Raw genomic sequence first — 16,760 nt, 5'->3', positions numbered from 1 at the left:
TATATACTAACCCCTCACGCTGATGGTGAACCTGCGGTGGTAGGACGACACCCTCTTTTGGATGTGGTGGTAGGTTAACACCAAGGTAGTGCTAGGTAGAACTTGCTATGTTGTATGATCATGCATGCTTTACTTCTTCTCTTCTGCTTCATTGTTGTTTGTGTGCTACTTTGCTTGCTACTTGTGTGCTCCATTGATTTGCTGCTTCAACTCTTGCTCTTGTGCATTGCTAGGGCAAGTGGTATGCCGTGTTCATCGGTAAGGCTCCAGGGGTTTATAGTTCATGGGAAGAAGCGAGTGTACAAGTGGCATCATATAGCAACAGCAGCCATAGAGGGTTCAAGACTAGGCAGGCAACAGAACAAGCTTACTCCGACTGGGTGCGAAAGCACGGAGGCAGCAGTGCTGGCAGTGGCAAGGTTGGAGGTGTCAAGGTGGATCGTCAGTTTGGGCTGAAGCTGAAGAACTTCATCATCTTCGCCCAGTTCATCGCCATTGTTGTGTTGTGGCATTGGTGTGCTAGGTGTGATCATTGTGGGTAAGCTCACCAACTAGGGCACAAGGTAAGCACAACATGTACGTCGTATGCAACCAAACGCCGTGTTCATGTGCCGCTTGGGCCAATGCAGGCAACCAAACAAAGTGCACTTGCGTATTACCTAATGCAGGGACACTAGATGCAGGCAACAAAACTGCTGTAGATGGCGTATTAGGGCATGTTTTTGCTCAACCAAACTAGGTTGAGAAGCGTATGCGATGCAGGAACTGTTCACAATGGCAACCAAACACAACCTAGCACGCACTCTGTCTCTCTTTTCTCGTGCTACAAGGAGGAGACCAATCCATTTTATAGGCTGCTGTCTCTCCCTCATCACTAATTAGCTACTCTCTCTGTAAAAAATATATATTTCTTTAGTGATCTAAACACTCTTATATTTCTTTACGAAGGGAGTATGTGAGAGTAAACTCTATATATGCACCCGAATTTCAGTAACGATAGGATACCAAGAATTCTCAAATCTAACACATAATACCAAGAATCCTAAAATCGTCTTCGCCACATATATTCTGAGTTTTTGACTGCAAGAACTGGGCGCATGCATGCGCCATTGGAAACTACTACAGAAATCTTTCAGTTGCTTTGACGTCAAGCAGCCAGCAGTGTCTTCTATCACACAAAAGTTAACCTAATTAAGGATAAGCATTGACTACATCACAAGACAGATGATAATTGCTTTTACTACAAAGTTGATAATTGACTAATGTATTAGGACCAAGACAGACCAAGGGCACTCATTTTGCTGATGTTGCGCTGTGAAATCTGCCACTACGAAATGCTGAGAAGACCTCCTCGCAAAAAAGAAAAGGTTGAGAAAAGAGCATGCGTGTGCGAGAAGATTGCTTCGGGGCTCAAAATTGGCGTCAAGGTTTAATCACATTCAAAGCTCTTGACTTGACTCGTGAGCACCTCTACAAACCATCAGGACAATGACTGGTTCACTGACAAAAAATGAGTAGTTCCTACTTCAAGAGTTTTTTTTTACTCCAGACCCTGGTTTGAGAGTAACTTCTCGTCGACAGAATGCGCCAGCCACGTGTTTGACATGAGCCGCGACCGTTTATAATTGTAACGTGTCACCGCCTGCCATGTGTTTGTCAGTGAGCCGCGACCGCGACAGTATTTGGCCTGGTCTATGCCTGCCACATGTCATTTCAACTATAATTGGAAATTTAGATCATTGACCTGATCTAAATTTCCATTTATAGTTGAAGTACCAAAATTTTGTGTTCTTTTATACAAAGAACATGAGCCGCGGCCGTTTGCAACAAAATTCTTCCGTTAACACGGTAAGCCGGTCAATAGAAGAGAAGAGCCAAAGGCTGACCCAGAAAGTGAAAGCTTCTGATTACCCAGTGGAATTGTTGCATATAAAGGACCCGTCTCTCCTCTAGCGTTTCAGTGTGCCCACCCAATACACCTCAGGTTTCCTTCCAGCAATGTCAGCTCAGACTGGAGCAGCACTCCTCCTTGCTCTCGCGGCCATCGCCAGCAGCAACACTGAAGGTACATACATACATGCTAATTACTTTTCGTCTCCCCAAGTGACTTCCTTGTTGCTCAAAGGTTTTGTGCTGCTCCTGCTGATTTACACACAATTTGTTGGTATCCGGAGGCGACATACTTTACGCGCAAAGGCAGGCGTGGAATGACCCGAACGGTGTGCTGCAGAGCTGGGATCCGACCCTTGCCAATCCCTGCTATTGGTTTCATGTCAGCTGCAACAACGAAAACTCCGTCGTCCGAGTGTATTTATGCCACCCATGTTTTTCTTCACTCCTCCTTGTTCTGAACTCAAGGCCGAAACTGATTTGATCGTAGTTCTTTTCGACATTCAGAACCTTGTGACTTGGACAAAAGTTCCACTACCTGAGTTCTTCCTTACTGTGCAGGGATTTGGGGAATGCGGGCATCTCAGGCCCCCTCATTCCTGAACTGGGCCAACTGAAGAGCCTTCGATACCTGTAAGTTGTACTGCAACTTGCTGCAGAGTGCAGACGTGTCGAATTACACTCAAAGTTTCCCTACAGTACAGAATGACATTCTCATCTTCACAGGGAGCTGTATGAGAACAAAATGAGTGGGCCAATACCATCTACCCTGGGAAACCTGAGGAGACTGATCAGCCTTGATCTCTACAGCAACCATCTCACTGGCGCGATACCGGCATCGCTTGGGAACATCGCGTCGCTGCGTTTCCTGTATGAGTCCTGCTACAACAAGCTCTTTTTCAGACGGCGAGATGCTAAGACACCTATCATCTCCAACTGCTGAAAATAACCTGTTGGTGTCTCTCTGCAGAAGGATCCATCGGAACAAGCTTGCAGGAGGTATACCGGCGTCGCTGGGTCGTCTGACGAAGATTGTCAGGTTGGAGCTTCAGGAGAACTTGCTGACCGGCACGGTGCCGCTGGAGGTCCTCTCTCTTGTTCTTGTCGGGGACTTGACTAAGCTGTGAGTAATGGAGTTCGTTTCACACACCACAATTTGCATCTGTTTTCTTCCTTCCTTTCCCAGTGACGACCGGTTGACGCGATATCTTTGATCTTCACGCAGAGATGTTGCCCAAAACAATCTCACCGGCACTGTCAGATCATCTAAACAAAGAGGTAGGATGCATTTTATTTGTATATCTATGTGACATATACAGCTAGAGGTTTGTTGCTTTGTGCTCACAAGAATTCCCCAATTGGCGTCATTTGCAGTGGCGACGGTCATCCAGGACACGCTCAAGTGAAGGCTACAAGCTGAGCAGCAGGGCAACCTCAACTTTCGTAAGAATAAGCTGAATGTTTTTCCGTTCTGAAACTGATGGCAACAAAACTGTTTTCAAGGCAAACTGAACATGCAGCCTGAGCTATTGTAGACATTTGTTCAGTCCATTATTATTAGCAGCAACTTCAGCATAATGAATCCTTCTGTGCACATTTACCAGAAAACAATCCTTCTGGTTTATCTTAGCCACAAAAATAGCACACAGTGCTTCAGGAATCTCGAACCAAAACAAATTCCGATGCTCAGTAAAATCTTTAGCATGCACACTCTGCACGCGACGATGAGCAAACATAAAGGAAGATCAACATACATGTGGATAGAGTACATAGCACACAGATTTATCTCAAATATAATGACACATAGACATAGCTGTGTCTATCCAATAGCAGGTTCAAATGTAGTGGAAGCATCACAACTTTGGTTCAGAGAAATAAAGGACAGCTGCAGCGACAATGACCCACAAACTTAACAGACTAGTTCAAGACTCACATCGATGGCACGGACAATAGCTTATAGCTATGATTTATTCTTAAATAATAAAGATGGTGCTAAATAGGGCAGTCTTCTGATAGAGATCAGAAATGCAGCCTTCCTCCATGTCACGCCGACAAGACTTCATACTTCATCACACAGTGACGGTGATCACCCCTGTTCTCAAGTCTTACTCTTCATCCCCCTGAAGTAACAACATCGAATCAAACATTAGCAAAAGGAACACAATACAAGGCATTCCTTTTGTTTATAAGAGAGAAGAAGAAGAGGAGCTGGCGCGATTGGGTACAAACCTTAAGTTCTTTTCCTCGATGAGCTTGTGGATGCCTCGGCCTCCTGCCGCGGCGCGTTCCGGTTCCGGGCCAGCACAGGCTCCTCCCGGACCGGATTCACTGGAGTTTCAATTGATTGCTATTCAAAGTCTTCTTCATACTCCTCGTCAGACACGTCCTCGTAAGCATTCACCTCAACCTGGTAGCGAAGGATCCCTCCTATCCCACCAAAGCCCCTGCAGAACTGAGATCCTTCCTGCGACTTGTTTGTGATGAACTCCAGTGTGCAACCAAACTGTCGATAGTTTTCGGCAAACCACTCCAGTAGCGAGGTATTCTCAACCACCTCCAGGTCTGCAGATGTTGCCTTATCCTTGAAGTTGCTCTGATCTGCCTCCTGTGCCTTGTTGAAGTGCTTCACAGAAGTTTCTCCAGTGGCAGAATTCTTCAGGACATACCGGTTGATGTCAAGATTTTCCCACACAATCAGTGTCTCCACAGCACCCATTTCAAGGGCAGCCATGGTGTCATCCACACCAAAAACATACTTTCCAGTGTCTTGGCTTATCTCCTCAAAGTACTTCCCGATGAGCTTCTTTTCTTGGATGAACTTGACATTGGAAAGGACTTCAGCAGATATCTCAATGGCCTGGTTGAAGCCATTCTCTCCGCCATAAGACACATCAACCACCTTGAGTATCTTGGTTGCCAAGCGCTGATCAAACATGTCAGACTGACTCAGTTCAGTCTTGAAGTCAGCAGAACCAGCTAGAATGAGCCCAGAAACATTTGGCTGACTGGTGGCAGGGTTGATGAAGAATTGTGTAGCAAGCTCAGCTGTCTTGCGCACATAGTTGTGGCGTTTCTCCATGCGCAGGCGGGCAAAGCGAAGTGCTGACTGCCCTCCTCGTCCATGCTTCTTTGGGAGATCAACAGAGAACTTGTGAAGAACCTCTCTAGTGTTGCCACTCAGTGTTCCAAAAAGTGTTCCGTTACCATCCATGACAATGAAGCCAAACTTATCATCAGACTCAAGCAGCTCATTCAATGCCTCAGTGTGGAACTTGTTGTCACAGAGATACAGGGAAGCATTAATTGGCCTGAATGGCTCAAAGTCAAAGGTGACTTTCTTCTCTTTGCCCTCATCAGTCACGATGGTTCCAGTATAAAGCACCAACCCATTGGGGGGAACTCGATTGTACAGCTTCAACCTTTGCTGAGCAGAGGTAATAGCAGCCAAGACAGACTGCCTGTTGACCCTGCTCTTGATGTTTGAGGCAGTTCCATATTCATCACCCAACATCTTGGTTACTCTTGAGACCTGATCACGAGGTGGCATGATCAGCGATATCATGCTTGTCCCATTTCCACGGGCAGCATCAAGCCCTTTAATCAGCTTCTTAACTTTCCAGATCTCAATGTTCTTGTCGTTATCATGCCCGTCCGCCATCTTGGTTGTGTTCCCACCTCTGCCTTCACCTACAAGATAGAACATCCAGAGTAGGTATAAAAAATGCTAATAGGAGCAGTTGAGAGAGCTGAATAACATATTATTGCAGGAACAGAAGCAGGAATACATCAAGGCATCATATAAATGAGAAATGTAACTTTCAATCTTGCAGTCGTGACAAGTAAATAACACAAACAAATGATGAACAGGTTAATGGACATACAATGGCAGATAGGAATTGCTGCAAGTATTTATAATGATGTAGACGTACATAATCAAAGAGACGCATGGCAAAATTAATTAAAGAATAAAAAATCTTCAGGCCAAACAAAGATAATGGTTCCAATGGCACTGAATATGGGATCTTCTTCCATAGGACATAGCGCAGATATATCAGTGGCGAGGATATATACAAAAGAAACTGACAAACAACCACAACCTGAAATAATAATCATGTAGAAGACAGCAAGTACAATTGGATTTACGGCTGTACGCATGTATGTACAAATGCAGAACCAGTTAAACCATGTGGCATAGTTGAGGATCCTAGGGACCCAGCACTCAAGTGCAAAACAAAACTATCTAAATATACACCTTGAGATGGCTGATACTACCAGCTGCATAATAATTCGAAAAGGTATTTCAAACAATCTAAGATCTTCCATGTTCCCATTAGAAAATTATTAAATAATCTAATTACTCCCTGTGAAATGGACCTCAATCAAAGCGAAGCATTCATCTATCTATTCTACCAACAACAAGAAACAGGGGAGGGGATGCCTGCTCAACCAGTTAAAACAGTGTAGCAGAGTTGATGATCCTATTATCCTACAGACCGACCCAGCACTCAAATGCATAACTTATAGTAGTAACCACCAAATGCACACGACGTTCAGAGGGGCTGAGACCAGCAGCCGCACAACGAACACGCCCAAAGCTGAAAATTCAAACGTCGACAAATTTGCACAGACAAATCGTAGCTAATCCAATCCTCACCGCTAAATCGACCTCGACCAATTCCCCAAACAAAAAAAAACAAAAACAAAAAAAACCGGCGGCGGATCGGCCCGGGCGCGGTCAGATCGAGCACTCCCGGGGCCGGCCAACGGCGGCACGAGCGCGACGATGGCACGCACGGACGGACGGGCGTAATCGAGCCGGCGCGGACCAGGGAACTCGCCGGCGGCGGCTCGCGAAGGAATAAATACGTACGCACATACGGTTGATCGAGAGAGGGAGGCGGGCGTGGTTGGTTACCTTGGTCGGCGGCCGGCGGCAGGAGGGGAGGGGGGCGGCGCTAGGGTTTGGCTCGGAAGAATCTGTGTGCGGTGCGGCGGTGGCGGCTCCGGTAGGAGGAAAAATCGGGGGGCGGGCGGCTTTTATGTGCCGCTCCGGGGAGGAGAGGAGAACCCGACCTCGGATGGCCCAACTGAACGCAACCCGGACGGACTCTGCAGCCCGGGGCAGGTGGGCCGCACGATCGGGATCGGACGGAAGCCGGGTCTGGGCGCTTCTGGAGGAATATTGGGTGATTTTGTGTGGACGCGTGCGTCCGACGCAGGCTCTGCTTTGCTTGACCCACGACCACGAGGAAAGGACGCTTCTCTTTTGTTTTGGACGTGGTTGGAAACTGGAACACGCCGTGCCTGCCAAGTTGCCTAGGAGCACGCCGTTGATTTTCCACCGCTCCTAACTGGTATGATTGCAAAAAAAAAAAGGGGGAAACAGTTTCTTTTTTTCGGATAATAATGGCAAATGTGTTTCTTCTTCGGAGAAACCTCCCAACTATTCGTGATCCGAAAACAATACAAAGGACACCAAAAGTAACAAAAAAGTGCAGCTAGGTTCATGGACTTCCTAGCGAGGACTACAACCACTGGAGCAAGACGAAGGTGCACGGTCATCGTCGCCCCTCTCTAGCTGAAACCGAGTAAGCCTTGTCGCGGTAGACAGGTGGGGAGCCGTCATGGTAAGGCCCCACGTGGCTGGGCGCACCGCAGCAGCAACCGTCGCCGACGACGAAGTGAAGCATAGATCGAAAGGATCAAAGTTGTAGACAAGCGAGCAAAGATGAGGAAAGACTAGATCCAAACAGATCCGTCGAATACCAACACAGGCCAAAATCCCGCGAGATTCGACGGGGGCACACGCCCACCAGCGACGCTAGATGCACCATCGAGACGGGGATTGGACGTGGGCGACATTATTCCTGTTAGGGGACATCGCTGCTGCCGCCACACAACCCAAACCAAGACGCTGAACCAACCAAGAACGAGAGTTGTATACCTCCCACCGACGAGGGGTCGGGGGGTCCTTCGCACCTTCATGGCCCAAAGGCCATCTGAGGCGGGGAGGACCGGTGGTGGCGTCGACGGGGGGAGGGAAACCCTAGGCGCCTGGTAGTCACTTGTTGGAAAGAGGTAAACGCTGGTTGGATGTTCCCAAAGGCCATCAGAGGCAGGGAGGACCGGTGGTGGCGTCGACGGGTGGAGGGAAACCCTAGGCGCCTGGTGGTCACTTGTTGGAAAGAGGTAAATGTTGGTTGGATGTTCCCAAAGGCCATCAGAGGCAGGGAGGACCGGTGGTGGCGTCGACGGGGGGAGGGAAACCCTAGGAGCCTGGTAGTCGCTTGTTGGAAAGAGGTAAACGTTGGTTGGATGGTCGTCTATTCACACACAGCGGCGAGGTGGACTGACGGTGGCGTCGATGGGAGGAGGGAAAGCCCTAGTCTCTTGGTAATCGCTTCTTGGGAGGAGGTAAATGCTGGTCGGATGGTCGCCTATTCAAACCAAGACATAATTGAAACAAGTTTCTGACATGGTAGCATTCCTAGGTAGGAGTTTACGATACTTATGTCGAATCACAAGCTTTTCATTCGTCATTTTGAACCATGTGCCGTCAGAATAAACCTGACAGTACGTACGGGGGTATCGATGGAGGAGCCATGAACATGCAATGGGAATAGATGGGAACAAACACGAGAAATTTACCCAGATTTGGATTCCCTCGCTAAGGGATAAAACCCTACTCATGTTGTGAGATTATGCTCTTGTGTGTGAGATTGCAAAATTACCAACCCTCAGTACGATGCACCGGCCATGCCTTATATAGCACAGGACATAGCTAGGAAAACACCAACGGCTGATTAATTTAATGCTATCGGTAACTGTCTATTGAATGACGACCGTTATTACTGCTAATTATTGCATGGGTAACGTCTAAGGGGTCCCGGTTAAGGTGTCTGGGCTAAGGGGTCTCCCATGATCGGGGCAGGGGATGCACGATTGGGATCGGGTGGTGGGGGTGGGTGTGCAGGCTAGGTCAGCGCGTTTCTTTTGGAATGTAGTTGGCACTTTCTTTATTATTGCTTTCAGAGGAGGAATATTCATTGATTTTGTTTGACGCGTTTATCCGACGCGAGGAAGGGCAGCCACTTACTCTGTCTAGCCCGTGATGAAGATGCTTCTCTTTTGTTTTTTCCTCTTGGATGGAAATTGGAACAAGGGAACAAATTCTGTTCTCCTGGCGCTGCACTTGCCACGTTTTCAAGGAGCACATCATTGGTTTTCCGTAGGTCCTCCTATCATGAAGAAGAAACCCTAGCTGCCAAAAAAAATCTAAGGTGACAGCGCTCACTCTGGCATCCTGAGTGAAGGGGATGGGATCATCTTTTCTCGTCCTTTGGGTAGTAGATTGCGGGTCAAGGCGACGGCGCTTCGAGGGTGATGTCGGTGTCATATCGAATAAAAAGTCCTCCGGCTTTAATCTTGCCTCTATGATGCTTCGTGAGGCGTTGTTGAGGAACTCTGGAGTTTTTGTACATTGTTTCGTCAAGGATAATAGGTTGGTTATTTGTGTCATCTATTGATGTGGTTCCATGTGCATCGGTGGTGACAACTTCGTCTTCTTCAACAACCTCTTCCCTCGAGCCTTCAGGAACAAAGTCGTCGATTTGGCATGGCGATACTAGTGTGGATGCCTATCTAGATATGCTTGGTTGATTGTCAATCTCTATCATACGCAATGGTCTACTAATATGGTGATTCAACAGGATTTGTTTCTCTATTGGTCTTTTTCTTTTCTCTACAGTTCCTTGCAAGTACCTCCGTGGGTGGGTTTCTAGATGTTGCCCATTATTGACGTGGGCCACAGTGGTGCAATGACGAAAATTTAGTCTTGGCTTTGACAATAACTTGGAGGCATGTACTTGTAATCATAGCTCCCCTCACCCCCCCCCCCCCCCCCCATGTTTTTACCTTAGTTTTTGTGTATGTGGGTTTAATTACTCTATCCAACTAGAGAATACCCAACGCGTTGCTGCAGAAATTGGTTGCGATATATTTGAGTGATTTGGTTGTATGAAACATGCATAATTGAATTGATAATGTATGAACTAAAACTAAATATTATATATTGATAATGTATTGACATTCATTGTGTACTCCAAGTTTTTTTTATATATAAGTGGCATAATATAATGGGAAAAAAATCATGCATGTTTAGTGCACCTTTCATGTGGTGGCATGTGTGGTGAAATAAGATGTGTGCGTGGGTCAACTAATAATGAATTTTTTTCTCATGCATGTCATGGTGGGCCTTTGATAGAGTGGTATGTGTGCATGTTAAGATAATAGAGGTAGTGTGGATGAACTATTTAAGTATATAGAATATCAATTATCACCCACACACAAAAATCTAATATAAGTTCACATTTATTTATTTAGAGACATTAAAGCTGCACAACTTTGCAACCTTCTCAGGCCATTAGTATTTTCATCCGTCGGATAATCAGTTTGAGGCATTTTCGGCCAAAATCTATTTTGGTTTTTTTAGGGGTTCCAAAATCTATTTTGGTGTTAATCCTGCTTTAGCTCACTGTGCTTGCTGCAATCAGATAGGTTCATTGCTGGGCCGCTGGCCCGCTGCTCCGGGGACAATTTTGAGCGTCTGGTGATAAATTGGGCCTAATGGGCTTCTAGGAGTGTTCGCCCCTGCAACAAAAAAAATATATATACACCCCTACTCACAGGGGGCGCGAGTATGTCTCGCACCAAGGAGAAGAGTCAGCTCTCGCTGTAGGCGCCGGCCTAAAAGGGCCAGCACAGCTCGCTCGAGGCCACTGTCTTTTTTTTGGTTTGACCTTTTGTTGTCTTTTTTAGGTTTGTTTACGCTTCAAAAAATTCAAAACATATATATTACAAAATATAGTTTTCGTAATGTTTTGAATTTTTTAATCATGTATTTGAAAATTGTTAAATGTGTATAGAAAAAATGTTGACCATGTATATGAAAAATGTATACAAAAAATATACAATATAGGTTAAAAAAAGTTGATCATGTATTTACAATATGTAAATCAAGCATTTGAAAAAAATGTTTAAAAAATATTTGAAGAATGTCAATTAACATTCAAAAAATGTTGAAAGTGTATAGAAAAAATGTTGAACATGTATTAAAAAAAGATGAAATCTTTTGATCATGTATATGAAAATATTACAAGCATATAGAAAAATTCTGAACAAGTATTTCAAAAAATTTAGTCGAGCATTTGAAAATGTTAAATGTGTATAAAAAGTGTTGATCATGCATTAAAAAATGTTAATCTTGCATTTGGGAAATGTTGATAAAGCATTTGAAAAATGTTAAATGTTCATAGAATAAATGTTGACCATGTATTAGAATTAATTTTGTATTTGAAAAATGTTAATCATGCATTTGAAAAAAGTGTATGGTGTGTATAGAAAAATGTTCGACCATGTATTCAAAACATGTTAATAAAGCATTTAAAAAATCTAAAAAATCTGTATAGAAGAAATGTTAACTATGTATTAAAATAATGCTAATTTTGTATTGGAAAAATGTTAAATGTGTATTAGGGAAAACTTTTGTTGGCATATACAAAAAAAATTATAGAATGAAAAGCAAAAGAAATGTGGGAAACTAAAAAGTGAAACCCGAAAAAGGAAACAGAATAACCAAGAGAAAAAGAAAAAGAAAAAGAAAATCGAAGAAACAAATGAAAAAAGAATGAAAAGCAAAAAACATAGAAGAAAAAAAAAGAAACAACTAAAAAAACAAAAAAACAAAACAAGTGGAACTCAGGCTCATTTCGCCATCCTGTCCTATTACTTGATCAGAATCCTGACGCTACCTCGGTGGCTAGCACTGTTGCAATCTATCTAGGAGACCACTGTTCGAAACCCCCCGCGGCGCTCCTGTTTCACTATTCTCTTTTAAAAGTGTGCGCGAGTGGGCCGACCCGTTACTGTTGAAGATCGCAGCGAGAGTTGCTACGGTCTTGCTTAATGCCAGAAATAGTCTCCGCGCCACATAGAATTGTCCTTTCGTACCTTGCGTGCGGGCGTACGGAAGATGAGATCGCGCTGTCGTGTGGGGCCGATGGATTTGGTAGTTCTAGATGTTGGCGTCAAGTCGTTTATGGTAGTTCTAGATGTCGGCGTCAAGTCGTTGATGGCGCTGGTGCAGTGCACTTTTTTTTCCAGTGGCTTCTTCCTCGTTGCAGTGGCGCTCGTCGTTGTTGCAGAGCTCCTAGGGGTGTTGTGCATGTGGTGGTGTAGCGTTGTATCCGGCGTTGCATCGGCTATGAGATCTATTTTTTGTCAGGTGGCAACGACTTCACTTCAAGGGCCTTGGTCCTCCAGGGCCTAGGTACGATGACTTCCGGCTGGCACATCATACAAGGATTGGCCGGCTCAGACAGTGATGTCTACGGAGTGGCGGCAGCATCGCCCCATTGGCCCGCCCGTGAGGCTGGAGTTGGTCAGGCTGAGAAGGTAACCGATGTTGATCGTTGTCCGGCGATGGGTTAATTGGTAACTGCATTTAGTGGTCCGGGAAAATATCCAACGCTCTCTACATTTAGGAGCTCCCATGCTTTAATGTCTCAAAATTTAATTTTAAACATTTCAAAAATTCGGAAGAAAATAATTGATGTTCACAAGACATGTATCTACAACCCCTAAGAATTTCAGATCCAAAATTAAACATAAATTTAGAAACAAACAAAAAACGATATCTTGATGTGAACAGTATCGTTTTAGCTTTTGTCTTCTTGTGACACTATTCCTGCTGGATTTGTCTTTTTTGTTTCTCAATGTGTTTCTCGAGTTTGGATTTGAATTATTTAGAGGTTATTATGGACACATGTCTTGTGGATAAAAAAGAAATTACATTTTTTTGAAACATATGAAATCAACTTTTAAAAACATTGGAGTATGGGAGCATCGAAGTGTTGGGAGCACTGAATACTTAGTGGTCTGTTTTTTCTTTGCGGGGGGAATACTTAGTTGTCCTTGCGTAACATGTTGTTTCTTCTTGTATTCGATCATGTCTCGAGTCATACTTGCATAGATGTTAAGCTAGGCGTCACTTGCCACCTGGTCGATTGTGCCCTGGTCGTCCACGTTGGCCATGTAAAACATGTAGCTTAGTAATGGCATGATGATCCCAAAATTGAGCTAAGGCACATGGCGGATGCAAAGCCACGCACGAAGCTCTCGAATTCTGTTTCGATAAATGATTTTAGGGAGAAAAAAAAGTCAAATAAAACGCAAGGCCAAATAGACAGGACTATTGCTATGGCAGATGAACGCACAACAGACTTATTTCAAATATGATGACACACTGCATCTATCCAATAGCACATTCAAATATAGATGCTGCAGCTAAAAGTAACAATAGTAATGACCAAACACAAACATAACTCAAGTTCAAGTAGTCTCAAACAGAAGAGACACTTAATAGTAACATATAGGTATGATTATTGGTTCTTATCATGGACCCAATCACGCTGTGAAGACTTCACTTATGCACCAACGGCATTCTTCGTCACACTGAATATCTTATTAGTCAGGGGCAATGGTAGCGGTATATATATATAGGTCAAGTGGTCAACTGATAGCAATTGGTTTTGCCAGCTGAATGACCGTGAGCAGTTTCACGAAATTGTTAAAACAGCACAGTATTTGCAAAAACCGACAATCTAGGATCAGCAGACAATTCTAGGGAAATGTAATCTTGCAAAAAAAAAAAAACTACAGTAGCAAATAAATCAGCAAATTTTCAAACAAACAAATCCAAGGCCAAGTGAACAAAAATATTGCCATATCAGATCAACAGACGCACAATAGATTTTATTTTTCAAATAAATGTAGGATAAGCAGCGCACAAACTTAACACACAAATTCGAGCATCACACAAGAGACGCTTAATAGTAACTTATAACTATGATTCTTCTTGCTAAAAATGACAGTAGTAAATAGGATAATCTTCTGATGGAGATCAGAATTCCTCCCAATCACGCTGAGAGGACTTCACTTATGCAGCAGCAGCATGCTTCATATCACTGTTTCTTTAGTCTTCTCGTCTTGCTACAATAATAAGAAAATTGAATCGAACGTTCTGGTTCCAGTCTACGGCAGGCTCCTCCCGGACTGAATTCACTGGAGTTTCAGTAGATTGCTCCTCAAAGCCTTCATCATACTCCTCATCAGATGGGTCTTCGTAAGCGTTCAAGTCAACCCGGTAGCGGAGGATCCCTCCTATCCCACCATAGCCCATGCAGAACTGAGATCCTTGCTCTGTATTGTTCGTGATGAGCTCCAGCGCGCAACCAAACTGCCGATAGTTTTTGGCAAACCACTCCAGCAGCAAGGTGCTCTCAACCACCTCCAGCTCTGCAGATGTCGCCTTATCTTTGAAGTTGCTCTGATCTGCCTCCTGTGCCTCGTTGAAGTGCTTTACCACAGTTTCTCCGGTAGCAGAATTCTTCAAGATGTATCGGTTGATATCAAGATTTTCCCACACAATCAGTGTCTCAACTGCACCCATTTCAAGGGCAGACATGGTGTCATCCACACCAAAAACATACTTCCCAGTGTCTTGGCTTATCTCCTCAAAGTACTTCCCCATCAACCTTTTTTCTTGGATGAACTTGACATTGGAGAGGACTTCAGCAGATATCTCAATGGCCTGGTTGAAGCCATCCTCTCCACCATGAGAGACAGTGACAACCTTCAGTATCTTGGCTGCCAAGCGCTGATCAAACAGGTCAGATTGACTCAATTCAGTCTTGAGGTCAGCACAACCAGCTAGAATGAGACCAGAAACATTTGGCTGGCTAGTGGCAGGGTTAATGAAGAATCTAGTAGCAAGCTCAGCCGTCCTGCGCACATAGTTGTGCCGGGTCTCCATGCGTAGGCGGGAAAAGCGAAGTGCTGACTGCCCTCCTCGTCCATGTTTCTTTGGGAGATCAACAGAGAACTTGTGAAGAACCTCTCTGGTGTTGCCACTTAGGGTTCCAAAAAGCGTCCCATTACCGTCCATGACAATGAAGCCAAACTTATCATCGGACTCAAGCAGCTCATGCAGTGCCTCGGTGTGGAACTTGTTGTCACAGAGATACATGAACGCGTTAACTGGCCTGAATGGCTCAAAATCAATGCTGACCTTCTTTTCTTTCCCCTCATCGGTGACAATGGTGCCGGTGTAGAGCACCAATCCGTTGGTGGGAAGTCGATTGTACAGCTTCAACTTTTGCTGGGCAGAGGTAATAGCTGCCAAGACAGACTGCCTGTTGACTCTCCTCTTGATGTTTGAGGCAGTCCCATGTTCATCACCCAGCAGCTTGGTGACTCGACAGACCTGATCACGGGGTGGCACGATCAGCGATATCATGCTTGTCCCGTTTCCACGGGCAGCATCTAGTCACTTGATCAGCTTCTTGAATTTCCACATCTCGACGTTCTTGTCGTTATCCACATTGGTTGTGTTGTTACCACTGCCTTCACCTATAAAATAGAACATTCAGTATATGTATAAGAATGCTAATGAGAACGTCTAGACGGCTGTGTAACATGTTATTCCAGGAGCAGAAGTGGCAATAAATAATCAAAACGTCTTACAAATTTCATTCTTCCCAAGAATAAGGTATATGAACATTCAGTCATGAACTCATGATAGACAAAGAAAAAAAAAGTGGTGCTGACATATAATTGCAGGTAGTAACTGCTACATAATCAAAGGGAAACGTTGAAAAATTAGTAAGGATTTAAAAACTTGAGGCCAAAGACAAGAGTAAGAGAGGCACTGAACATAAAATCTTTTTCAGACAGAGCACAGATAGTGTTCGTAAGATCATTAGCTTATCAAAAATTTATATACAGTACCATACAAGATCAGAGACCAATAACCGAGTTGATGATTACAGGAGTATTAGTAGTAACCCCTAAATTCACATGTTCAGAGGGGTGGTAGTACTAGCTGCATAATGACTGCTCCCAAAATTCAGACACGACTACCTGAGTCGAGAAGATCTGGCAAAGAAATATTGCACGCCAAATCCATCACCTCAATGTCTCCCATGGAAATTCACTGCTGGATAAAGTCGTAACTGGTCTAATCCTCCCCGCGAAGAGATTAATTTCTTTCCAGAAAAAAAAAGAAAAAAAAGAACCAAGGGGCAGACGGAACGGGTGCCAGCGGCCCCCTCCAACGGCGGCGGATCCGCCATGATCGAACCTCTACCCTCTCCCCGAAAAGCCGATGGGATCAAACACGCCTCAAATCGACCAGCGACACGGACTAGATCGGAAGTGGAAACTAGTAATTCACGACAATAATGGAACTAGCTAGAAGGGAAGAGGAGAGCGCGACCGATGTTGTTACCTTGGCGAGAGCACTCGCCGCCGTGCGGCAGGAGGGAGCTAGGCTGCTTCGGCTTCATGGCGAGATAAAGCTCGGCGTCTTCTCGAATCCGACGGGAGAAACTCGGAGGGCGAAAAAGCTCGGACGGTAGTTCGATTCCGGCAGGTGAAAAGTCGGGAAGCTTTATATATACGGTACGGGACAGCTTGCTTGACCCGGCCGCAAGGACACTTCTTTCTATTTTCTCCTGGAAACGGGAAGAACTATTCCTTTGGTAGTACCGTGCTTGCCAAGTTGCCTGATACTTTGAATTATTTCCGAAAGTAAAGCAAACTCCAGCATTGCAAAGCACACCAAAGAAAACAAGAAATTGCATCCAGGTCCTTGACCGGGGTTGGGTTGCGATCGTCGTGTCCCTAGAAAGTGTCGATCCTCCGCACCTAGAAAGAGCTGATGGCGCGCTGCCAGCCTGCCACCGCCACCAATCCACTACCGAAGCCGGCCCGACTTTGTTGCTTGCGACCGGGAAATCACCAAGGCTATGATT

General features: G+C 44.9%; 3 protein-coding genes across 3 annotated transcripts; 1 reads left to right on the top strand and 2 right to left on the bottom strand.

Annotated features, from left to right (window-relative positions):
- Positions 1 to 1,985: 1,985 nt before the first annotated feature.
- LOC109762451 (uncharacterized) lies at positions 1,986 to 3,017 on the top strand. Its single transcript, XM_020321313.4, has 5 exons — positions 1,986 to 2,065; positions 2,175 to 2,307; positions 2,452 to 2,523; positions 2,617 to 2,760; positions 2,861 to 3,017. The coding sequence occupies exons 1-5, from the start codon at positions 1,999 to 2,001 to the stop codon at positions 3,015 to 3,017; spliced, it is 573 nt and encodes a 190-aa protein (XP_020176902.2). The 5' UTR covers positions 1,986 to 1,998.
- A 654-nt stretch (positions 3,018 to 3,671) lies between these two features.
- On the bottom strand, positions 3,672 to 7,008 carry LOC109762469 (eukaryotic peptide chain release factor subunit 1-2). The gene is made up of 3 exons (XM_020321328.4): positions 6,806 to 7,008; positions 4,120 to 5,577; positions 3,672 to 4,010 (listed from the first exon to the last, which is right to left on the bottom strand). The coding sequence occupies exon 2, from the start codon at positions 5,546 to 5,548 to the stop codon at positions 4,238 to 4,240; it is 1,311 nt and encodes a 436-aa protein (XP_020176917.1). The 5' UTR covers positions 5,549 to 5,577; positions 6,806 to 7,008; the 3' UTR covers positions 3,672 to 4,010; positions 4,120 to 4,237.
- A 4,887-nt stretch (positions 7,009 to 11,895) lies between these two features.
- On the bottom strand, positions 11,896 to 16,444 carry LOC109762452 (eukaryotic peptide chain release factor subunit 1-2-like). The gene is made up of 2 exons (XM_020321314.4): positions 16,235 to 16,444; positions 11,896 to 15,357 (listed from the first exon to the last, which is right to left on the bottom strand). The coding sequence occupies exon 2, from the start codon at positions 15,242 to 15,244 to the stop codon at positions 13,922 to 13,924; it is 1,323 nt and encodes a 440-aa protein (XP_020176903.1). The 5' UTR covers positions 15,245 to 15,357; positions 16,235 to 16,444; the 3' UTR covers positions 11,896 to 13,921.
- Positions 16,445 to 16,760: the final 316 nt, after the last annotated feature.

The sequence above is a fragment of the Aegilops tauschii genome, chromosome 3, assembly GCF_002575655.3.
Source record: "Aegilops tauschii subsp. strangulata cultivar AL8/78 chromosome 3, Aet v6.0, whole genome shotgun sequence".
Classification (NCBI taxonomy): Eukaryota; Viridiplantae; Streptophyta; class Magnoliopsida; order Poales; family Poaceae; genus Aegilops; species Aegilops tauschii.
This window is presented reverse-complemented; position numbering and strand designations above follow the sequence as displayed.